Source organism: Saccopteryx bilineata, chromosome 5 (genome assembly GCF_036850765.1).
Source record: "Saccopteryx bilineata isolate mSacBil1 chromosome 5, mSacBil1_pri_phased_curated, whole genome shotgun sequence".
In the NCBI taxonomy this organism is placed as follows: Eukaryota; Metazoa; Chordata; class Mammalia; order Chiroptera; family Emballonuridae; genus Saccopteryx; species Saccopteryx bilineata.
The window spans coordinates 127237701-127262727 of record NC_089494.1 but is presented as its reverse complement, the minus strand read 5'-3'; the positions used below and the strand labels follow the sequence as shown (position 1 = coordinate 127262727).

At 44.7% G+C, this 25027-nt stretch overlaps 1 protein-coding gene across 3 annotated transcripts in view; it reads right to left on the bottom strand.

Moving 5' to 3' along the window:
• Positions 1-7174: 7174 nt before the first annotated feature.
• Positions 7175-25027, bottom strand: part of CCNY (cyclin Y) — a 187903-nt gene continuing 170050 nt past the window's right edge. For 2 of the 3 annotated variants that reach the window (XM_066233295.1, XM_066233294.1), the window contains 2 exons: positions 12535-12697; positions 7175-9696 (listed from right to left, as the gene is read on the bottom strand). In XM_066233295.1, the coding sequence (XP_066089392.1) occupies positions 9580-9696; positions 12535-12697 (280 nt within the window). In that variant the 3' untranslated portion in view covers positions 7175-9579. The remainder of the gene's footprint in view (positions 9697-12534; positions 12698-25027) is intronic. The other variant, XR_010725677.1, reaches the window with a different exon arrangement.

Below are 25027 nucleotides of genomic sequence, written 5' to 3'. Positions count from 1 at the left end.
TGTGGAGTGACTGGGCGATGGAGCAGAGCCAGATTAGCAGCCTCTGCCCAGGGGCACTATTAGATCTAAGTGTAATCTGGACCCTGGCTGGTTGGCTCAGCGGTAGAGCCTTCTGGATGTCCCAGGTTCAATTTCAGGTCAGGACACAAAGGAGAAGCGCCCATCTGTTTCTTCACCCCTCCCCCTTCTCTCTCTCCATTCCCCTCCTGCAGCCATGGCTCTATGCATTTCAGTGCATCAGCCCAGGCACTGAGAATGGCTTGATGGATCCTTCACCTCAGGTGCTAACAATTGCTGGGTTGCGAGAATGGCCCCAGATGGGCAGAGCATTGGCCCCAGATATGGGTTGCCAGGTCCCAGTTGGGGTGCATACAGGAGTCTGTCTCACTATCTCCCCGCCCCTCACTTGGAAAAGAAGAAAAAAATTTTTTGTCATTACCAAAAAGACTTCTTTAGGTAAAAATAATAAAACCCCATGCTGCATAGATCATTGCAGATAGTTCGTTATCTGGTCAACGGACAAAAAGCAAGCACTTAAAGGTCTTCAGCTCCAATCTTCTGTTCATTTCTGATTGCTGGAATTTTGTGTCCACTGCTTATTGGGGGAGCGATCTGGATGAAAGTAGAGAGGGTCAGCCTGCCTCAGGGGAAGGCCGTGCTCAGCTGGTGCAGCAACTGCTTTGTCTCTTTGCTGTCCTATTGTATCTGTGTCAGAAATGGAAGTCATCGCAGGTACGGCTTGGAGGAGCTGCTGACCTGGGGTCTCAGCACCTTGAATACTCTTACTTCCTTCATTGTCACCCTCTGCAGGATTCGCTGAGAGAAGGGCCCCTACAGAATTGTGGTCTGTGCGCCGATGCATATTCTATCTGACCGGTCTATCTGGTGCTCCTGCACCCAGGTTGTCAGCAGCCTCCACCCTGTCTCTGCCTCACTGCACGAGAGGAAGAACACTTGGTTCACGCCCACTGGGTCTCTGGGCCCTCTCCTTACCCACTCTCACTGTTCTGGTAATTCTGCTAGTAAACCTGTGGAGGGCGTCTGTGGCACGGACAGCATCAGAATGGTTACATCTGCTTTGTATTTCCCACCTTACTTGTAACATCTGCAGCCTCCACACCCCTTTCCCTTCAACAATAGCAAACTCCAGTCCCTCTGCTACACTGTGATGTGCTACACTAGGGGACTTCCTAGTTGGTTCTTCATCACCATCTGCTCATATCATTCCTCCTGATGAAACCATATCGTCTCTTACATTGAACCACTTAACTGTTCCCAAGACCTTTGTGGTGATGGCCTTCTGTCCCCACCGGCAGGTGCCATTGCTGGGAGGCCTGTGTTCTGTGTCACCAGTGCTTTGTGTGTGTGTGTGTGGGGGGGGGGTCGCAGGTGCTGCTGGTCTGGGCCTCACCACTTGCAGTTGTGGGTGCTGTGAAGGTGACCCCAGGAAACTGTTCAAGCTCCACGGAGCTGATGGCGGCAAAGTCAGCTTCCTGTTACAGGTGGAGTGGGGCAGTGGAGGGATTCATCTGGTTTGCACCGATGCAGAACTGATACCTAATTTTTTGTTGAGTTCGGTGAACCAGTTATTAAAATGGAACTTGTAACCAGGGTCTCTCGTAAGGTGGCCGCCTGGGCTGCTGCCCAATGTGAAAATCACAAATTTACATTCCTTACTCTTTTTTAATGTTCATCTGCACAACAGTGTATTCTAAGCACCTGCAGTAATGTTCATTCCATCCACAGGTGAAAAAAAATTGCAAGAGAGGACATCAATCAAGAAGTAATATGGAAATATCTTTGTTTTATTGTTTTTTTTAGGTATTATTTAATATTTTTTCATTAATATTTTAAAACTCTCATAACAATCTAGTTTGTGTACCTCTTTTATTGTTCTTAAATATTAAATGCATAAAATAATAAACTACCTTTCTGTCAGTTTTTATACTTAAAATGGTCATTAGGGCAGAGAACCGGTTGCTAAATTATTTGAATCCCACCATTAGAGTGGGGTCTGCCTTTGGTAAGAACAACAGGCAAGTCAAACTCTCAGTAGTGAGCGGCACTACAAAATGCCATGGAAGAAATAAAACAAGGAGGCGAACAGTGAGTGACAGGGTGTGTGCACAGAGAAAGGGCCACATGCCAACCCTGCCAAGCCCAGGGGATCCCGGCAGTGGCCCTGCAAACCCAGAGACTGGCAGCAACCACACAGGATGGTCTGAACATGAAAATTCCTAACTAAAATGGCAGGTAGTCATGTCCTAGGTTTAACTTTGAATTGTCTTTGGGCATATGAGCTAACATACCTTTGAAATGTCAGTGATCTTTTTCCAGACACAACCCTGGGCATCAGAGCAGGGGAGCAGGGAAACCCCTCCTTGTTACGTTATCACCCACACACCATCTCTCTTTGCTGCAAACATGAATTATTACCTGTCCTGTACCCACTAGTGAAATAGTATGAGTATCTCTGATTTGCTTTCTATCCAATCCAAGGTTTCCTTGCTTTGCTTTCTTCCTCCCCCCTAATCTACCACCAATGGATTTCATGTACCTCTCTTTATGTCTTCTTGAGTCTGATGTATAAAATAAGCTGAAAAACTGCCATTCTCCAGAGCATTTTCTCAATTCATTAAGATCTTACTTCCCAGCAACTGCCATCAGTTTGACTCAGGTAAATCCTTGTAAGAGTTTTATTTTAAGAGTTTTTCTCAGCCTGGACGTTCTTTTGTCGACAGTGGGAGGCTGAAATCCTTGCTACTGCAGGTGAAGGGACCAGAAAGGACCACCAGGGCTGACTTCTGAGCTGAAACATGAATAAGGGAGAAGAACAGTGTGGACTGAGATGAGCCCATGAGCCAAGCTGACTGGGAGTGGTAAAACGTACCTCGAATACAGAAAGATAAAACCACAGTCCAGAGATCCAAACATATCAGAGGAGGGGCCGTGGCCTCAGGGGAGGGGACAGTGGGTGCTACGTAAGAAGTCCCAGACCCTCTGAAGCACTTGAACCGAGACCTGGGGCAGGGGATGTCACTGGAGAGTCAAGCAGCAACATTGGAATGACAACTCCTAAACTTCTGTAAAATTCGTGTTGAGCAGCTGGACCCATCATCTGTGTGTTGACTGCATTTAGCAGCCATAAAAATAACATCCTGCATGCCACCCATGTTTACAGCATTGCTATGCTTTCCTAACAAGCGAAAATATCACAAGTGTCCCTTCTCCAGGAACAACACACATGGAGAGTCAAGGGACAGGAGTAGCCGCCTTCCTTGGCAGTTTTAGGGGCGACTGCAGATGAACTGGAGGCCTGCTGGTTTCTGTGACCTTTGCCAAGTCGCCTACCTTTCTGGACTTCAGCTCCTGGAAAGCACTGGAGACAGCGCCTGTTCCACCTACATCAAGGAGTTGCTGAGATGAACAAGAAAAGTTCCTACATTGGAAGTGCCCAGAATATAACTGACTGGTATTACATTTCTGGGGGGGGGGGGAGGGAGTTATGCTTAAGGCAATTATTTATAGATTAAATGACACTGCTGAAACTTCTCTGAGTTCTACAGCCTTTTGTATTTACATGTGCAGAGAGTAATCTCCCCTAACTCTGTCCCTTTCAGAAATAAGGGGGAGGCCAGGAAGGGGAGAGAAAGGAGAGGAGGAAGTGGAAAGAAGAAAGAGGTGAGGAGAAAGGGAGACAGAGGGACAGAAAAGAGAGAGGGAGCAAAAGGACGGGAGGGGGGAGAGAAATAGCCGAAGCGGGGGAGATGGAGAGAGAGGGCTGGCTGAGGAAAAGAGAAACAAGAGGTGAAGAGGGACAAAGAGGGGAGGAAAAGGAGCGGGAGAAAGAGAGGAGGAGAAATACAGAAGGGAGAGAGATAGACCGAGGGAGAGAGGGGAGGGAACAGAAAATTTCTAAGTGGGATTCCTTTCAGCTCAAGCTTCCCAGATTCACACAAACCCAGTTCAAGTTCTTCTTTCCCAGCTGCTGTTTTCAGTCCTATAAATACCAGGGGCAGGATGACAGATGAACAAGAAAAAAGCAGAGTGGAGAGCTGTGCCCACTTTGCTGCAGGTGCAGCTAGAGGGGTGGGGAGTCTTCCACCTGCATGTGTGGGTGGGTGCAGGGGCACAAGAGGTGTCAACGTGACATTTAGGCAGTACCCTGAATAGGAAGAATGTAGGGGAACATGCAAACAGAAATGACAGGTCAGATAAAGGTCCTAAGTGGGGACAGCAGTTGGCGTGCTTTCCCCATTGGACAAAGGGGAGGGACCTTCTTAGTGTGTGGTGTGTCTCATTCACATCTTTTTTGATGCCTGACTAGAGTTTAGCATTCTCATTATTCAGGTGTTCCAGTTTCCCAGGGTGGCCGTCACAAATTTCCACATGCTTGTGGTTTGAACAACAGAAAGGTGTTCTCACAGTCTGGAGGCTGCAAGCCTGCAATCTAGGTACCAGCAGGATGGTGCTCTTGCATGGTGTCCTTGGCTTGCGGCTGTGTCACTCCAATCTCTCCGTTGTTACAGGGCATTGTCCTCGTGCCTCCAAATCTTCCACTCCTTACAAGGACAATAGTCACTGGATTTGGGGCCCACCAGACTCCAGAATGATCTTACTTTAACTAATTACATCTGCAAAGAATCCATTTCCAAATAAGGCCACTTGTACAAGTTTTGGGTTGGCATGACTTTGGGAGGACACTCTCCAGCTCACTATGTTTCTGGACAGGTTGTTTTCCCTAATGCGTGGCAATGGGAAGCTATATGGCATGGAGGTTAAATTAAACTCTGGAGTCAGGCTTCCTGGCTCATCCTACTTTCTAACCTTGGTCCAGGGGAAGGTGTTTAATCTCTTCAAGCCTAAGCCTTCTCCCTCACCAGGAAGAGTACTAGCAGCTCCCTCAAAAAACCGTGATGAATAGTGAATGAATTAACATATGTGGAGGGCATAAACTGTGCTGGGCAAATTGTGAGCACTTCATGTGTTTGCTCTGGGAGATGTTATAATTAGTTGCAATTGAGAATGACATCTCATCTTCATTATATACTCTAATTGGTTATGGCTGCTTACTTGGAAAACTATCAGCTTTTTGTATAGTGATCTTATAATCTTACTGAACTCTTATTCATCATTCTCTAGTTTTTTTTCTAATTTTCTTGGTAGCAACCATATCTGCTTTAAGGTACTCAAAATATTGACATTGTTATTGTATAGAAACGTCATTTCTTTAACACAATCTCCTTTCTTTCTTTCTGATTCACACTGGCCCCATTCAGAACCCTGGCTTACTTGCCTCATTCTCCCTTGCAGGACCACTGACTTTAATCATTAATCCCTGAGGACAATGAGGTTCTGATTAGCATCAAATACTCTTAGGAACAAGGCCACATAGCAAGTTAAACACTGGACTGAAACTAAAATACAAATTTCCAACACAATACACATCAATACCCACATTAACATAATGATGTGCACAAATTCTAGTTATACTGAGTATTTTTGTCCAAATCGTCATTCACTTTGGAATGCCATTCTTCTAGCTTGTATTTGGAAACTCACTCATGTAAAATTCTTCAAAGGAATAAGGCCCTCTACCCAATTGAGTCACCAAATGGTACAGCAAAGCTTATTGAGACCTGTCACATCATTCCATCAGACACCCCATCTGAGTTCACTGTGACAGGTTCTTCCCAAAGGCTTTCTAGGAAGACCTACAATGGACAAGTCCTCGCCTGGCACACAGTTCAGGCGTGCAACACCGTGCTCACAGCTGCCTCCAACGGCTCTTGCAGCTGAGATGAATGACAGCAGGTCATCTTGGTGCTGATTTGAACTCACGAACGAACTTTTTCATCAGAAGCAACACGACAGACCCTCAGCAGCCTCACATGTACAGACTTAGTAAGAAACATGGAACAGGAAGACTGGAAAGGAAGTTGACTGACCTGCTCAGGGGCAAACTCCATTACCACTTCTGTGGCTGTGAGTACCCTTACACACCCCTCATCTATGCTGAGGTCCATCTAGCACCTGTGAGGTGCTTTGTGTTCAAGTGCAATTGCTCTAGTAACCGTGTATTCCGTAACAGCAAACCATGACCATAGCAAAGATGTGTATAGGCTTTGCTTGCAACCCACAGAACTTAAAATACAAACCCCAAATAACTATTCTCTCCTTGATTCAGCTCAAGGGCATGGCTTCCATTTCCTCCTCTTTTTCAACAATAGGGGCTCTATGGTTGGGCTTCCAGATGGCCCACGTTTCTAAGATTTACCCAACCCAAGTCTTGAGACATGGCAGTGAAGTCACAGGGAGAAAGGGATGTAAGCGGGATGCACTCCAGCAGGTTGCCAGTGGGCAAGCATTTCAATGCCAAAGGTTTTTTCACGATCTGAGTAACTTCCTGAGCCACTCAAGACTTGAAGGACTAAGACATGTTTCCACAGCTCTTGCAAAGACCTGGTTCACTCAACATCCACAAAATCTGTTGAACTTTATATCAATATTCAAACAAATGCAGCAGGGAGGCAGGCACTATTTGTTCTATGTATTTATTTATTTAACACTTATTAAATACCTACAATTAACCAGGAATGATATTTTATTTTTTAAAAAATTCAAAGCTGTAAAATACGGCCCCAGGTAAGAGGTTACCAAAAGCAGCAGGAAAGGATCAAAATTGCTCACTCCCAAAATTCTGCTCTGCAGCTCAGCTGAGGTTCAAAATCCCAGAACCAAGAAAACCTCCAAGATGGAGAAGCCCTGCCAATGCCCAAAGAATGGGTTCCCTCGCTTACCCGGACCAGACTGAACAGGCGACCCAGGCTCTGACTTCATGCAGCAAGGCCTGGGGGCATGGATACAACCTGCCCTCCAATTTGGTTTAAAATCACTGACTTCTCTTTCCCAGTTAAAAAAAAAAAAAGTAAAATAAACCAAAATAACTCACTGTGATATTCACTCTCCCAGTGACTTTAAGTCACATCTAAAATTAAATTCAATGAATTGTGTGGTCTTCTTCATCCTTCATTGATGATGAAACTGCGTTCAAAGACAACATATTCCTAAAGAGCAACAACCCAGCTTTAATCATAAGACATTGCATTACCTTGCAAACAAATGACAGTTGCTAACCCTTATCAATACAGACTGCACTTGTACTATTGTTGGATTTTGTTTTTTGGTGTACTTTTTTTTTTTTTGGCAAAGTCAGAACAAACCAAAGAACAGAAAGTTGTCTTCATCATCATGTAGAAAAATAAAACAAGTGTCTGCCTATGTGTCAAGTGACTCATATTGCAAAGTCAAGTCTTCACTTATAGCAGTTTTTAAAATCCTTAGTGCAAGAAACATAACCAATTGATACAGATCAATACTTATTAATGAATATGGAAAATTTTCCTATACAGAGGTAGAGTCCAGTGCACAAGGCTAAAACAATATTAAATAGTCTAAACAAAGACTGAGCTGGGGTTTACGGGATTCAATTTTAAGTTATCAGACTCTATGTACATACAATATATAGACTATACAATTTTTAAGTAGTTTAATAAACTCCACAAAATAATAGTAGATGCATTGAAATATTTACATAATTCAATTTCAAAACTCTCTCATTCAAATAAAAGGGATAAAAATAAGATTTCTGCTTTAAAGGCAGAACTTCTTTCCTGAAATGGATCGGTAAAATAAAGTCCTTTCCATGAGAGGAACTAATTTATACTTGAGAGGTATTCATATTCAGCTAAGAAAATATGTCCCTTTTTAAGCTCTACATAATAGGGAATATAAAAGGTTATTTTCTACATTTTTAGATCTCTAAAGTTCTAAATCCAACTCTTACTTGAAGAGAGACACTGATTTTGGTACCCATACAGTGTATCAGCACAATTATAATGGAAAAATAATTAACTTGTCCTTTTCGGCTTGCTGCTTTTGAAAGAACTCGACTCTATTTCTGGCCCGGTTCTGTTTAGACAGGACAGGAAATTTCACTGAAGCCTGCCGAGCACGTTCAGTGAGGCGTTCTTAGGATTTCAACTTTCCAAATTCCTTCTGTTTCCAATGGGTATTCAAGACCAGTAATACAAGACTCCACAGTTTTCCAAGCTCACGTAGGAGGAAGCTGAAATCCAGAGGGGCTGCTGCCATTTGCCTCAGAGAGACTGAGAGAGGAAAGGAGTCAGACTTCCGTCACTGTGACCCAAGGAAACATGCAAGACCCCCAGCAAGACGTGCTTCCTTGACTCAGGTTCTCCAACTTCATATCAAATTTACTCTGACATTTGATCATTAATCTTTTTTATTTTACTTGATATAAAAAATTCTTAACTAGCCCATAAGGAAATTAGGGACAGCCAGAAAACAAAAACATACGGTCATAATTAATGAAGCATAAACCTTCACAGTTTGAATTTTGTATAACTTCTCTAAGCACCCACAATGAAAATGCAAGTTTTTTTTTATTCAATCATTCTGTGAAAAATACCTTAGTAAATAGTAACATTTGCCCTTCAATGATCTTCCCACTGGACTACCCACCCTGTTTTTTAATTTTAATTTTAGGTTTTTAAAAAAATTTATACAAATAGACTAACTTTGATTTAAAGTAAGCATATAAAAATTGACAAGAATATTGCTTGCAACAATGGGTGTGGAAGTAGAGGCATGAACTGACTGGGGCACAACAGCACGCTCCACCTCAGGAACTGCTCTGGAAGAGGTCCCAGAGGACCCTCTCCTGCAGCTTCCTTGGCCCACGAGGTCTGGCTGATCTGCAGCTACAACTTCAGGTCACATGAATAAAAAACAACTGCATGAAAATCAGAAGGCACAAGCACCATGTCATCTAGAATTTGGGGGTTATGAGGAATACAGAGGGAAAGGGGTTCTTTTGGTTCAGCAGTATAAAGTTAACGTTGCCATTGTTGAAGAAAACGGTACAAAGTAAAGTAGAGAAGTGTAGCAAGTGCGTCCACAGAGAGAAGAAAGCTCAGGAGACAGCTTGCAGGCCCAGTGCCAAGAAAAAGAACCAGGATGTCTGTGCCATAGTACAAACTCTATTTTCTGCTCTGTGGGGCCAAAACCAAAACAGATAAAAACCAACAAAAGCCCCCCAAATCCCAAAAAAGCAGCTAGAAGGAATGCAAGAAGTCTCACAGAACAGAGTGACCAGACGGAGGTGACAAGCGGCACGCTGTCTTTAATGCACATCTAAGCGGTTACTACTGTTATGGTTTCCATTGTATTCACCTACTGATTGATGAGAGACGAGAGAAATGGCCGTGCCCTTGAACCCTTCACCTCCCTTCCCTTCCTCCTCCTTCAGGACTAGAGTCTCTTTCTCCATGAGGAGCGCTGCTCAGACAACAGGTGGATGCGGGCAGGACCCCAGGCGTTGGTCTCCTGTCCGATGCCTGCTGTGCGGGCGCACAGGGCTGCGCTGTCACCAAGGCAGCCCGATGAAGCTACGAATTTAAAAAAAGGAAAGAAACGAAAACAAAAACACCCCAAGTCTGTCTTTTCTCAAACTGAAGGACGCTGAGGGGTGGAGCAGCCTCCAGCAGGAGGCCACAGTTAGGAGATAATGGCTGGAGACCACCGTGGCAGGGTCAGGTTGTCAGCACTCACAGACCGCTTCCTCGCAGGCCTCCGCAGGTCCTTGTACTTGTCCTCGCACAGGCGGGAGATGGCCTGGGGAGAGACAGCTCAAGTCAGGGCAGGAGACCCTTGCCCACCCCCCACTCCTCAGACACTGCACGGCTATGTGCAGCACCACTCCACACGCAGCAGAGGATGCACAGGAACAAAGCTAGATGAGCCCTGCTTCACGTGGTGTGCAGCCCACGGGGCAGGACAGGGAGGAGTACAGAGTTGGCTGAGAAAACAACCTCACAATGTGCAACCACCATGAGGCAATGCAGCCCAAGTCAGCCAGCTCCAGGCTCAATGCTGGACCTGCACTCAGGGCTGTGACCTGGCCTGGGCCCCACTGAAGTCCTTAGAGAGACCCTGTCTTTAATGGGGCCATGACGGTACCCACCCCACAGGTGGCTGTGAAGCCCTGGAATTCCTGAACACAGGTGGGGGAGAGCACAGTCCTCAGCTGTGATCACTGATCAGAGCCTCATCAGAACAGGAGATGACAAGTGTCCAAGTTCCCTTTAGACCTTTGCTGCAGAAAGCAGGGACCCAGAAACGTGGGGCAGATGATGTCTGTCTCCTCAGCAGAGCAGGCTCCCAGCTTTGCTCATAGCCGCTCCAGGGGAGATCTGGGCCAGCCCTGGACCACAGAACCCTGAGTAAACTTGTGTCTAGTGGAGCGTTGTTTCTGTCTGCTATTCACATAGAGGGATGGACATAGCAAGTACATGGTTAAAGCACCAGAAACGGGACCAAGCAACTGATTCTATTTGGGGGAGCCCCTAGGGGGAACTCATGACTGAGGATGGGCATCAGAACTAGACCTCCAGGTGACCCTCAGGAGGGACTGGCATCATCAGTAGGGCAGGTGCTGGGCGGCCAGGCAGCTGAGGGTGCACTAAGGGTGGCACCACTGGCAGCAGGGGAGGCAGAGCGGTGATGCCAGGGAGGCTGACACTGCGGCCGCCCCCACACCAGGGCTCAGGCATTATTCTGGAGCAAAGCACAAGTGCTGGTGAGTTTAAGAACTAATGTCCCAAAACCTATACCTGCACTTTAGGAAAACAACCCTACTGGCAGCAGGGAGGACGGACTAAAGAGAGAGACGGGACCAGGGCGTTTTCCTGCAGATGAGGATGAATCAGGGTTATCAGGCAGGTGGTGATACTGAGACCGCTGCCTTTGAAACGTGTTGCATGCATAAAGAGGACATATCTGAAGAAGATTCCGATTTCTTAAGGGCATTTGAACAGTCAACTTTTAAAACAAGTTGTTTTCATTTATTTAAACTTCCTAAAGTGAGTCTGAATACAATATCATAAATTAGCAATGTACTATTTTATTCTAGATTTTATTATGCAACCTGAGGTTAGAGTTAACCACATCTTCCATGTGCATATTAATTTATTTCAAAGAGAAATGACCTGCTAATGAAAAGGCCACTTTGTACTTGCCCTGGCTCTTGGTACACCCCTATTTCCACATTTTATCTTGCCCCCAGCACAATCAAATAGCCCACTGGTGGGCATCTGAGTAGGCACAGAACTTCAAGTTATGGCACCTCCTACAAGGTCTCAGTCCTTGCTTTTCAACATGGGGTTCACATTTGTTAACCCAATGCACCAATAGGAATGCTGGGGTCTGGCAAACAATGAAACCCCATCCTAAGAAATCACTTCAAAGGGGCGATGTCTGCGTTCCCAGAGTCTCTGCTCAGCCCTGCAGGAGGGAGGTCTGTGTCTGAGGAGGAGAGAGCACCTGCCGTCAGCCACTGGCCTTCCTCCTGCCCGGGGCACCTGGCCTGACATGGCCATACCAGGAGTAGGTTCACTCTCCACTCCTTCAATTCAGATGAGTGAATGCAGTGATAGCAGCATGGCTCCCTGGTCTCAGCCAGCTGGTGCATCCCGTGCAGCTAATGTGAGCCACTAAATACTCTCGTTCAGAGAACAAACCTGTTTTCCTTCAGGGCTGGGTGGCACCCAGGAGCTCCAAGCTTCTCTCCTCTCCTCACCTCACCTCAGAGCACGAAAGGGGTGTGAGAACAGCAGACTAAAACTGGGTTCGTGTTCACCCTGATACTGAATTCTAGTTCACAAGTGTTATCATCCAGACAAAAACAGGTGGGAAGAGCATAGTGCAAACCAGAAGCTGAGCTCCACACAATGTGGTGAACAGTCATACAACGTAATAATGAGGGTCTAGAGCTCAGACCCAGGCCAAAGGGCCACCTTCACTTTAGCTGGGCTGTGGGAAAAATAATGTGCAAACTAAAAAGCAGAATCAATTCTTTTTGGATTCCCAATAGTTAGGGCCTTCTAGTATCTTTTTCTTTTTCTTTTTTTTTTTTTTTGTATTTTTCTGAAGCTGGAAACAGGGAGAGACAGTCAGACAGACTCCCGCATGCGCCCGACTGGGATCCACCCGGCACGCCCACCAGGGGCAACGCTCTGCCCACCAGGGGGCGATGCTCTGCCCCTCCAGGGCATCGCTCTGCAGCGACCAGAGCCACTCTAATGCCTGGGGCAGAGGCCAAGGAGCCATCCCCAGCGCCTGGGCCATCTTTGCTCCAATGGAGCCTTGGCTATATCTTTTTCTTTATAAAAGTGCATGCTAGGAAATCCTTTCTGTGGCTTTTTAAAAAAACCTTTGATTTAAAAAATAGAACAATGAACATTAAACAAAAACTAATTTTAAGATAACTGAAGAAAACATAAAGTTGTACAAATTATAGTCAACTAAATTACCTGAAAAGCTCTAAGTCCAGGGCACCCTGTCCTTGTTTTATAACTACACACAGGTAGAGATCACATGGTATCTCACCCGCCTGTGCACCCTGATGACGCCTCAGCAACAGTGCACCAAATGCAACATGTTAAAGCATGTTACCTCCAGCTTGTGAGCCCTCTCCCTGCTCAGTGGCTCCAAGGGGAAGCTCAGGTTGTTCGCTTCCGCTAGAGAACGCAGATCAAAGTAATACTTGGCATAAACACTGGATGGAACGTTGATGTTGAACTGAAGCAATTCAAGGAACTGTCGCTCCAGCTCGTTCCTGCAAAGACAGAAGAGCACATTGTCAGCTGCTGTCCTGCTGCACAGCTGCTATGGTCACTGCTGGACACCAGGCTCCAGCCATGCACATCATCGGGGAGAAAAGCCGTCTCGTGAACTACTTGGTTGGACAAGAGTTGCAGTTTAACCATCATGTTGGTATTACAAGCCAAGTCCACTGCCGAGTGCCCCAAAGGTCGAGGCCTGACTGACAGGTGGTTAGCAAGTAACTGGTGCCCAAGACCTGATGCAGAGCAGGCCCAGTGGCAGACCCAGTGCAGACCATCGGCTCGGATTCAAGGCGGCGGAGCACTGACAGCTGTTGGGTGGAGGGCAGTGCAGGCCAAGAGTGCAGCCCAGAGCAGAGCTTGGGGCAGAAGGTGCCCCTTGATACCCCTTCCCCACCTCTAGAGAAGACTGGAGGGGCTGCTGGCAGGCTCCTCAGGCACAGGACAGAGGAAAGGGTGAATCACAGCCCAGTCTCCCCCAGAAAACGAAAGCCACAGTCACCAAACCCAAGCATGCAGCCCCCATCACCCGGAGGGCTACAGTCTTTGGTTCATCGGGTTGGGTGAGCCTCGGAATGTGCATTTCTGACCAGCCTCCTTGGATGCCGACACTCGGGTCCTGGCCACACTCAGAACCACGCAGTATAGAATGGTCAGGCATGGGCGGATGCAGGTGCTAAGTTATATGCTGATGACAACTGATGATGGGGAGCCATAGTGCATTTTAAAACTTCTACTCTGAGAATGTCCACATTTAAGTTATCTTAAATTTGGACTATTTCTCAACAGTTACCATCTGGGGATAAAAAGTTCTCAGCAATCTACTGTTTTGTTTTTTAATTTTTTTATTTACTAATTTTAGAGAGAAAGAAAGGAGAATGAGAGATCAATTTGTTGTTCCACTTAGTTGTGCATTCATTGGTTTATTTTAGTTTGTGCCCTGATTGGGGATCGAACCCTCAACCTTGGTATATTGGGACAATGTTCTGTCCAACAGAGCACCCCTACCTACACCCCTGGCCAGGGGAGTTGAGTACTGATCCCAGGGTGGGATCTTGGGCTCAGCGCCATACACCCTCCCCAAAAACACTTGTGTCCCCAGCATACGACACAGTGCCGCACTTCTGCCCTTCCTCACACTCTGCTATAACTGCTGCCTTAATTAAATTTCCCCTCCTTGTCTCCACAGACCCAGAAACCATGACATCTGACCTCATATGCCCACCACTAGCACAGTACCTGACATGGAGCTTCTGCTCGGCGATCACCGTTAGTGAACGTACCACCATTCTCTGCCCAGGCAGGGGTCAGGGGGGCCTCATGGGGCCAGAGACATGAGAGCTGATTGAGTCCAGCCAGCGTGGAGGCCCCTGAAACCACCCCACACCCACAGGAGCAGAGATCGTCTCCTGCAGGTGGAGCTGAAGGCTGACAAGCCTGTCCTCAGGGCCAGGCCTTACCTTCCTGGTCCAACTTCTGCACTCTCCTGAGCAGAGGCAAGCTTTTCATGCCTCAGACCAAAGTGGTGTCATCCTGTCTGCATGCTGTGCCTGCAAGTCCCAGTCTGCTGCTGGCAAGCCACCCCAAATGGCCACCAGAGACTGAGGACAACTGTGTCCCAATCTCATGCTGTTGTGACAACAGGAGACAGGAACACTGAAGAAGTGGGGAGGACAACAAGGGTGGGTGGCTTTCGAGAGGCTACTGGGAAAATCAGAATTAAGAAACTTCAGCAGGTTGTTGCTAAAAACCTGAATGGTCCAGGTGGAAAGACCAAGAAGTCACACTCAGGTCTTTTAATGGAAAAACAGCACAACGTGCACAGTTTTCAAGCAGCCTAATAAAAGAGTTAACAAACTCAAAACATATGTATTATGCTAGATTTCATACTTCTATGAAATTTTAATTACTTTATTTGGTATGATTTTTACTCTAAATGACATTTATTCATGCCTCATTTAAATGAGATTTGATAAGAGATCTGTAAAATACTGGAATCAGGTAAGATTTTAATAAAACAATAATGTTGATGGATCTAAGATGGTGGTGGAGTAGGTTCTCTTCCCAGGACCAAACTGGAATTACAATTAAATTATAGAGCAATCATCTTGAATTACCAACTGAAAACTTAGCTGAAGAGAAGTTTTATAACCAAAAATTTACAGAAGAACCCATATCACAACTGGGAGGAAGGGCGGAGATAGAAAAAAGGCTGGCCCCTTTCCCACAGTGGCAGCTGAGAACTCACAAGTACAGCTCAGCTTCAGAGGTCCCCCCTGAAGCATGGAGTGACATGGGTCTCATCTGTGCTGGGCTCCCCAGCCCTGACCACCAACCAGAACAGGGAAGAAGTGCTCACACTGTCTACCAGGGACAGGCAGGAATCCACTAGGGACGGAGGGGTACTCTTTTCTCATATTTTCTTTCTGAAATTTTTTATTAATCTTTGTGTGTATGAGAGAAATGCTGATTTGTTGTTCCACTTATTTATGCATTCATTCATTGATTCTGTGTGTACGCTGACTGAGGATCAAATCTGCAACCTTGGCATATCAGGAGAATGCTCTAACCGACTGAGCCACCCAGCAAGGGCCTTGCCAGGTGCCCTCTGAAAGAGCCAGTGCACAGAATTTCATTCATAGCCACTCACCCTAGGCTGTGGCTCAGAGTAAAAAGGAGAGACTGCACTGTGTGGCTTTAAGGAAAGGGCTGAAGGAAGGCACAGCCACCATGATCCCTGTGCTGAGTCCCTCTCTTACATAGCCTATGAACGCCCTCTTTCCTGGGTCACCATTCCCCTCCATATGGCATCAGCCTGAGGCAATGCAATAGTCCCACCCACCAAAATGCTTGTGGTCTGGCCCTGTCCTGCTGAGCTTGAGCCCTATGGAGGAGTCAGCTGGCTTTGGCCAGCCAAGGCCTGCAGTATAGACTTTCTTAGAGGGATCCTGGGGTGGGGGAGTCCCACCTTGCTGAGCTTGCTTAAACCTTGCCAGGGCTATGTTTCCCACATTCCCCAATAATAATAAAACATTATTGTTTTATTCCCCAACCATTCCACTGCAGAACTCTCCCTCCACATGTCCAAATCTTTATCTGTTTGAGCCTGAGGCACTCTGCTGGCATCACCCTGAGACTTTCCAACACCCTGCCCCACCACAAAGGTTCCCAAGGCCCTAGGCATGTGTCAGCTGGCCTGGGTGTACACTAGATTTTTGCTGGGTGGCCTCAGACCCAGCACTGCTGCCTAGTTTGAATCTCTATCTGCCTGGTAAATGCTACTGAGCCCTAACTGGTGACTCTACTTCACACAACTCATATCACAGATTCTTTCCATGACTGTGTTTAGTGGGCAGCTGAGAAGTGGAGGCGAATCTTGGGGTCCCTTGGGCCTTCTGCTGACCTGCCCCTGGACTCAGTGCTGGTGGAAGCAGGCCATGGAACTCAGCTTGGTCCCTCCCACATCAACCCTGGCCTAGCAGTGGCAGCCCCAAACTGTAGATCACTTGTATCTCCAAACAGGTAGCCCAGGGATGGACACAGACAGGTACCATCTGACATGGATCTGCACAGAATCCCTTCAAAGAGACCCAGAACCAACATACCTGGTGGCCAGCTTCAGCCTGCATCAAATCATAACTCAATTAGCTCCACAAATGGCATATCCAAAAGGAGATCTTGGCAGGCACCAGACCCTGCTGAGGTGCATCCTGCTTTGTGTGGTCAGCATCTGCACAGCAGCTCAGACACTGTGGCTATATTCTCATAGTCAGCCAGCCTGAGGGTAGACCCCACACACAAACAGGCCAGCAGCAATCAAGACTCAATTATAACAGAAGGGCCCGCATAACCCACACAAGGGACATTCCTGGAGCCCTGCGCTCAAATAATCAAGGAGTCTATCCCACTGGGTCTCACAGGACACCTATTACATGCCACCCTAGCAAGAGTGGACACATAGAAATCTACCTAATACACAGAAACAAACACAGAGAGGTAGCTAAAATGGGGACAGAGAAACAAAAATGCCCCAAATAAAAGAACAGGAGAAAACACCTAAAAAAGAACTAAATGAAATGAAGACAAGCAATCTGTCTAACACAGAGTTCAAAACAGTGGTTACAAAGATGTTCAAGGGCCTGACCAGGTGGTGGGGTGCAGCGGATAGAGCTTTGGACTGGGATGTGGAAGGACCCAGGTTCGAGACCCCGAGGTCGCCAGCTTGAGCACAGGCTCATCTGGCTTGAGCAAAAAGCTCACCAGCGGCCTTGGCCGGTTGGCTCAGTGGTAGAGCGTTGGCCTGGCATGCGGAAGTCCCGGGTTCGATTCCCAGCCAGGGCACACAGGAGAGGCACCCATCTGCTTCTCCACCCCTCCCCCTCTCCTTCCTCTCTGTCTCTCTCTTCCCCTCCCGCAGTGAGGCTCCATTGGAGCAAAGATGGCCAGGGCACTGGGAATGGATCCTTGGCCTCTGCCCCAGGCACTAGAGTGGCTCTGGTTGCAACAGAGCGTCACCCCCTGGTGGGCGTGCCAGGTGGATCCTGGTCTGGCGCATGCGGGAGTCTGTCTGACTGTCTCTCCCCATTTCCAGCTTCAGAAAAATACAAAAAATAAATAAATAAAAAATAAAGCTCACCAGCTTGGACCCAAGGTTGCTGGCTCGAGCAAGGGGTTACTCAGTTTGCTCAAGGCACATATGAGAAAGCAATCAATGAACAACTAAGGTGTCACAATGAAAAACTGATGATTGATGCTTCTCATCTCTCTCCATTCCTGTCTGTCTGTCCCTATCTATCTCTCTCTCTGACTCTCTCTGTCTCTGTAAAAAAAAAAAAAATGTTCAAAGAACTTAGGGGAGCTCAGTGAGAACTTCAACAGAGACAATAAGCATAAAAAAGGACATAAGAAACCATAAAAAAGAATCAGTCAAAAAAAAAAGACTATAACAATTGAAATGAAGACTACACTAGCAGAAATCAACAGCTGATTAGATGAAACAGAGGATTAAGTCAGTAATTCGGAAGAGAAGGCAGCAGAAACAATCAGAGCAGCAAAATGAAAAAATAATTAAAAAGAATAAGGAGCACCATCAAGTGTAATGACATTCATATCACAGGGGTTCCAGGAGAAGAAAGAGAACAAGAGATTAGGAATATATTTGAAGAAATAATGACTGAAATCTTTCCTATCCTGGTAGTGGAAACAGACATACAAATCAGGAAGCACAGAGAGACCCAAACAAGATGAACCCAAAGAGGCCCACACCAAGACACATCATAATTGACATGCCAAAGGTTAAAGACGAACAGAGAATCCTAAAAGCCACAAGAGAAAAGTAGTTACTTACAAGGGAGCTCCCGTAAGACTGTCAGCTGATTTCTCAACAGAAACATTTCAGGTCAGAAGGGAATGGCACAAAATACTCAAAGTAATGAAAAGCAAAAACTACAACCAAGATTACTCTATTCAACCAGGGCTATCATTTAAAATTCAAGGAGACACAAAGAACTTCCCAGACAAGAAAAAGTAAAGGAGTTCATTACCACAAAATCAGTATTATAGGAAATGTTAAAGGGACTTCTTTAAGAAAAAGGTCAAAAACATAAATACTGAAATGGCAGTAACTACATACCTACTTCTTAAATGTTAATGGGTTAAATGCTTCAATCAAAAGACATAAGGTAGCTGAATAGATACAAAAACAAGACCCTTACATATGCGGCCTACAAGACACAATTCAGATCGAAATAGACACACAGACTGAAGGTAAAGAGATGGAAAAGGTATTTTATTGCAAATAGAAATTTTTAAAAAGATGGAGTAGCAATATGTGTATCAGACAAAGTAAACTTCAAAACAAAGTCCATAAAAAGAAAAAGAGGGACCTAGCAATTCCACTTCTGGGTATTTATCCAGAGAAACCCAAAATACTTATTAAAAAATATATATGCATCCATATGTTCACTGAAGCATTACTCACAATAGCTAAGTGCCCACCAACAGACGAATGGATAAAGATGTGGTACATTTATATGAAGGAAAATCACTCAGCTATAAAAAAAGATATCCTCCCATTTGCTATAGATGGACCTAGGTCTTTATTCTAAGTGAAATAAGTCAGAGAAGAATTAATACTGTGTGACTTCACCTATATGTGAAATTTAAAAAATGAACAAACTGAAAAAGTCATAGATACATAAAACAAATTTATGGTTTTAAGGTGGGGGGGTTGAGGGGTTGGGTGAAAAAGGTGAAGGGATTCAGATACACAAATTGCCAGTTATAAAAACAGTCACAAGGATGTAATAAAGTACAGCGTACGTAATACGGTCAATGATATTGAAATAACCATGTATGGTGCCAGGCGGGTACTACTTATTGGGGTGATCATTTCATAAGTTATGTAAATGTCTAATCACTATGTTGTATATCTAAAACTAATAATGTATATCAAGTGTAATTAAAAAAATTATTTAATAAATGTTCTACTTTCCACAAAACACTGAAACTCAATGTGGCCATGTTCTTTGCCACTTTACAACAGGCTCACTTTCCTCTGTGCCCAGCAGCATGCTCTTTAAGCTGTCCAAGATCTCGTTTCAGAAGCACCTGGAACACTCAGGTTCCTAGTGATATTCTCCTTGTGTAAACTAAGATTATAGACATCTCAACAGCTCCCCACTTTTCTTGCAGAGTCCTCACCAGAACTGCCTTTAATACCATACCTCTAACAATCTCCTTAAGTCAATCTAGGTTTTTCTAACACGAGCCTCAAAACTCGTCACCCATTACTGCATTCCAGGACTGCTTCCACATGGTAAGGATTTACTGCAGTGGTGTTCCACTTCCCAGCACCAAAATCTATGTTTGCCCCGCATCTGCCAAGATAAAATGTCACAGACGAGGAGGCCTAAACAACAGAAATGTATTCTTTCACAGCTCATATCCAAAACCAAGGTGACAACAGGTTTAGTTTCTTCTGAGGCCCTTCTCCTCAGCTTGCAGAAGGCCATCTTCTCTGCCTCTCATATGCTGTCACTGTGCCTATGTTACCTGACTCCGGTCATATGGGATTAAAGCCCATCCTAAAGACCCCACTTAATCACTTTCTTTAAAGACTTTATCTCGAGGCCTGATCTGTGGTGGCGCAGTGGATAAAGCATTGACCTGGAACACTGAGGTCGCCGGTTCAAAACCCTGCACTTGTCTGGTCAAGGCGCATATAAAAGTTGATGCTTCCTGCTCCTCCCCTCTTCTCTCTCTCTCTCTCTTTGTGTGTGTGTGTGTCTCTCTCTCTTCTTTAAAATGAATGAATAAAATAATTTAAATGAATTAAAAAAAAATAAAGATCTTATCTCCAAATGCAGTCCCACCTGAGACACTGGCGGCCTGGCCGTGCACGTGTGAATTGTGAGGGAGCAAGCTGTGTCCAGAACACTGGGCGTCTGTAATAGGGTGCAGTGGGCACTGTCTTCACATGGGATGTGCTTTCCCGTCCAGCACATAGATTTGCCCACGTAAGCCTTGGACACAACAGCACTAGGGAATAAATTCTAAATCTTTGGCTTTCATTTTTCTCTTGAAACTGATTTGCCCAAGCCTAACAGGTGGTGGCTCAGTGGATAGAATGTTGGACCCAGAATACCAAGGCTGCTGGTTTAAAGTCTGAGGTTGCCAGCTTGAGCTTGGGGTTGCCAGCTTGATCCCGAGGACACTGGCTTAAGGAGAAAATTGTCAGCTTGAGGCTGAAGTCACCAATTTGATCCCCAATCTAGGCACATATAAGAAGCAATCAATGCAGCCCTGGCTCAGTTGGTTAGAGCACCATCTGGAAGTCTGGAAGTGTATAGGTTGCTGGTTTAATCCCCAGGCAGGGCACATACAGGAACAGATCGATGTTACTCTCCCTCTTTCTCTCTCTAAAATCAGTAATAAAAACTTTTTTAAAAAAAGAATCAATGCAAAATTAAGTGGAGCAATGAGTTGATGCTTCTCTCTCTCTCACTCTCTCTCAAAACAAACAAACAAAAACAAAACAGGAACTGACTTTCCCCAGCACAGACCAGCGTGGTACAGGCTCTCTTTCCCTGTCACTCTTCTCTCAGTCGGGGAGGGAAAGGAAGGCCTGTCACCCACCCTACCAAGTTCTTCATCCCAGGAGAAGAATCTCTGAGAAGACAAGTAAAGGAATTTATTTCAATATTTGGTGTTGAAAAAGTGAGTAACTCTAATGACAGGTTAATAACTTAAGTGGTTTTCAATTTCTGCTGTTAACAAACTGAAGGAGTTGATACACTCATTTAAACAACTTTTACTGACAGGTGACTATGTGATTTTAACATATAATTCTAAAAGCATTTTAAGACTCACTTGAGTGACAATATTACAATAAACCTTGGAAATTCATGTACGTACTTATACATATTCTGTCGGCTCTCAAGTTAAAAAAAGAAAAATGTAAATAAAACTGATGTTGACCTTGGTTTCAGTTTTCCAGTAAGTAAAAGTAATACACAAAAATATAAACTAATAAAGAAAAAAGCAACTCTACTCATTTCATTAATAAATATATTTCCTGGCATGTTAAGTTCATGGGTTAGATCCCCGGTCAGGGCATGTACAAAAAGCAATCAAAGAGCACACAACTAAATGGAACAGGGGTCCCCAAACATGCGGCCCCCTGAGGCCGTTTATCCGGCCCCCACCGCACTTCCAGAAGGGGCACCTCTCTCATTGGTGGTCAGTGAGAGGAGCACAGTTCCCATAGAAATATTGGTCAGTTTGTTTATTTATATTTACTTGTTCTTTATTTTAAATGTTATATTTGTTCCCGTTTTGTTTTTTTACTTTAAAATAAGATATGTGCAGTGTGCATAGGGATTTGTTCGTAGTTTTTTTATAGTCCGGCCCTCCAATGGTCTGAGGGACAGTGAACTGGCCCCCTGTGTAAAAAGTTTGGGGACCCCTGAAATGGAACACCTAAGTGAAACAGCAAGCTGCTTCTCTCTTTCTCTCTCCCTTCACCTCTCTCTGTTCTTCTCTTTCTCTCTCAATCCAATGGAAAAATATATATATTTCCCATAAGATTTTAGCTTTTATACTTAATTATTTATATAAAAATTTATATTTATACTGGATTGATCAATTGCATATTAATAACTAAGATGTTTTTAATAAGTTAGAACCTTAGAATCCAGAAAATAACATTCCATTTTAACTTATGTGCACATTTTTGTTATACAGAACTTTGAGAAATAAACCTGTGCAAGAGGAAACCAGGAAGGAAATGATGAGTTCAAGGAGAAAAGAGTAATAAAAAATTTCAACTTTAAGAAAAATGGGGAAAAAAATGCCCTGGCTGGTTGGCTCAGCCCTAGAGCATCGGCCTGGCATGTGGAAGTCTGGGATTCGATTCCCGACTAGAGCATACAGGAGAAGTGCTCATCTGCTTCTCCACCCCTCCCCCTCTCCTTTCTCTCTCTCTCTCTTCCCCTCCGGCAGACAAGGCTCTATTGGAACAAAATTTGGCCCAGCACTGAGGACGGCTCCATGGCCTCTGCCTCAGGCACTAGAACAGCTAGCTCCAAGTTGCAACAGAGCAACTCCCCAAAGGGGCCTAGCATCATCCCCTGGTGGGCATGCCAAGTGGATCCTGGTTGGGCGCATGTGGGAGTCTGTCCGTCTGCCTCCCCTCCTCCCCCCACCCCCGCTTCTCACTTTGGAAAAATACAAAAAAAAAAAAGAAAAAAGAAAAGAAAAATGGATAATGATGTCATATCACTATGGAATTCAGTCTCCACCAGACACCTTAAAAAATACGGCAATTTGATAAAATGCACTGCAAATAACTTTTGCAATTATTGAAACTTGTGATGAGCAATTTTAGATGTGAAATTAAAAATGAAATGACATAAAACTGTCCAAAACTCTTCTAGACATGGGCAGCCAGAATGTGAGGACCTGTGCTTTCATGACTGCTGAGTCAGGAACTGTAGGCCTGTGGTATAAACCATGCTCTGGCCACTCAGGAGAGAATCTCCCTGCTTCCTTGTAGCCTATGGCAGGGAGAAAATCTGCATATCCCTCCCCAAATTTGCACATATGCAAATGATCGATCAGTTTTTCTTATAATATACAAGCTCTTACAGTATGTTAACATATTATCAGAACAGATCAAACACCACATGATAAATGGATCATGGTGGCTCTCAAAATAAACAATAAGATTAACAAACTGAAAAGGAAAGAATTCAGTCCCTGGAGCACTTGGCCTGAATCAAAGCTTCCTGTCTCCAGGGGTCTGCCAGGAAAGTGGAGGAGCCCAGGAAGTCACTAGCCCAGGTCCCTTGAGTGGAGTCTGTCCCCCAGCCTAGATGTGGGGATGGAAAATGGCATTACTCTTGAGTTTCTTTAGAAAAACTATTTGCAATCTGACTGTTAAAAAGTGAAGGCTTGTCCTGTCTAGCTCCTCCCCTATCGGCCACAGCACAGGAGCTTGCATGGAATGCTGCAGGGATAGCTAGGCTGCATGGTGGCTGGCATGATGGTGGGAGCACGGTCACCAATGCCCTCCAAAACAATTTCGGCTTTGTGACTAGCTAAGTGACATGGTATCGTACTTAACTTCTCAGGGCTTCACTTTCATGTGGAAAATGGGAACAATAATAATTAGTTGTTAATCTGCAACTGTGCCTAATTTATAAATTAAACTTGATCATAGGCAAGTATGTATAGTATAGGAAAAAACGTAGTATTTGTAGGGTTTGGTACTAGCTGTAGTTTCAGACATCCACTGGGGGTCTTGGAACACATACCCTGTCAGTAAGGGGAACTACTGTAACCAATATAAAATAGTACAGTTATAACACTATACTATAATGAAAGTTATGTGACTGCGGTCTCTCTGACAAGACAAAAAATGACTGATGGGCAGGGAACACCTGAACACTGGACAGAGGGATAATTCACGTCCCAAGTGGGAGAAGAACCAAGATTTCACGACTGTACTTAGAATAGTATACTGTTTAAAAATTGTTTATTTACGAAAGTTCCATTTAATATTTTCAGACCTTGGCTGACCACAGTAACTAAAACTGTAGAATCTGAAAACACAGGTAAGTGGGTAGCTCATGGGTAGATGTGAGAAATGAATCACCACATAAGAATTGCTACTTTGGGGCTGGGGACTGTTAGGTAAAAGACAGATGCCATTATTATCAAGACGAGGATGATTACTATATTACTATTGCTATTATAAATCTTTTTGGTAAATGTATGACTTCTCCTAACTTGGGACCTAAGTATCTAGAACTCCAAAACAGTCATTATTTTTACCCTCTCATCTTTTTATTTAAGAGGAACAATTTAAAAATGACTATCTCAGGCATTTAGCTGAAGCATCTCCATGAAGAGCCTTTGGATGGGTATATGTCGTTTCTATTGTTTTCTCTGAATACCATCCAGTGGTCAGTCACTGGGGTTCAGAAAGCTGGGGATACAATTCCACTTCTGAGAATTTACCTGAAGAAATTCAGAACACTGACTGGAGAGCACACCTGCACCCCCATTCACTGCAGCGCTCTCTGCAAAGCCAGGCTGTGGAAGCAGCCCACATGCTCATCAGCAGACCACTAGGTAAAAAAAGCTGTGGTACATAAGGGTTGGCAAAAGTAGTTTTACACTTGTGAGTAAACAAAACAGAGCTTATTCTTGTATTATTTATTACTGTATCATTTTCTATAAGAACAACTGTAAACCTACTTTTGCCCCACTCTGTATATATAATGAAAGACTACGTGGCCATAAAAAAGAAAGAAATCTTATCATTTGCAACAGCCCAGAAAGACCTAGAGTATTATGCTCAGTGAAATAGTCAGTCAGAGAAAGACAAGTACTATATGATTTCACTTGTATGTGGAACCTAAACAAACAAACAAAACAGAAACAGACTCATAGACACAGAGAACAGACTGGTGGTGGCCAGAGGGGAGGGTGTTGGGAGGTGTATGATCAAGATGAAGGGACTGAGAAGTACAGACTGGTAGTTACAGAACAGTCCCAGGGATGTAAAGTACAGCAAAGGGAATATGATCAATAATGTTGTGATGATGGTACGATATCAGGTGGGTACTGGAAATACCAAGGAACACTCTGAAAAAGTATATGGTTGTCTAACCATTAGGCTGGACACCTGAAACCAATACAAAATGACAACAGATAAATTAAGCTGGGGGTAAACTTCCTGCCTGCTTGTTTTATTGGAGCATGATGTGACCTCTCTAGGCCTCAGTACCCAGATCTATAAAGTGGAAAACAACACAGGT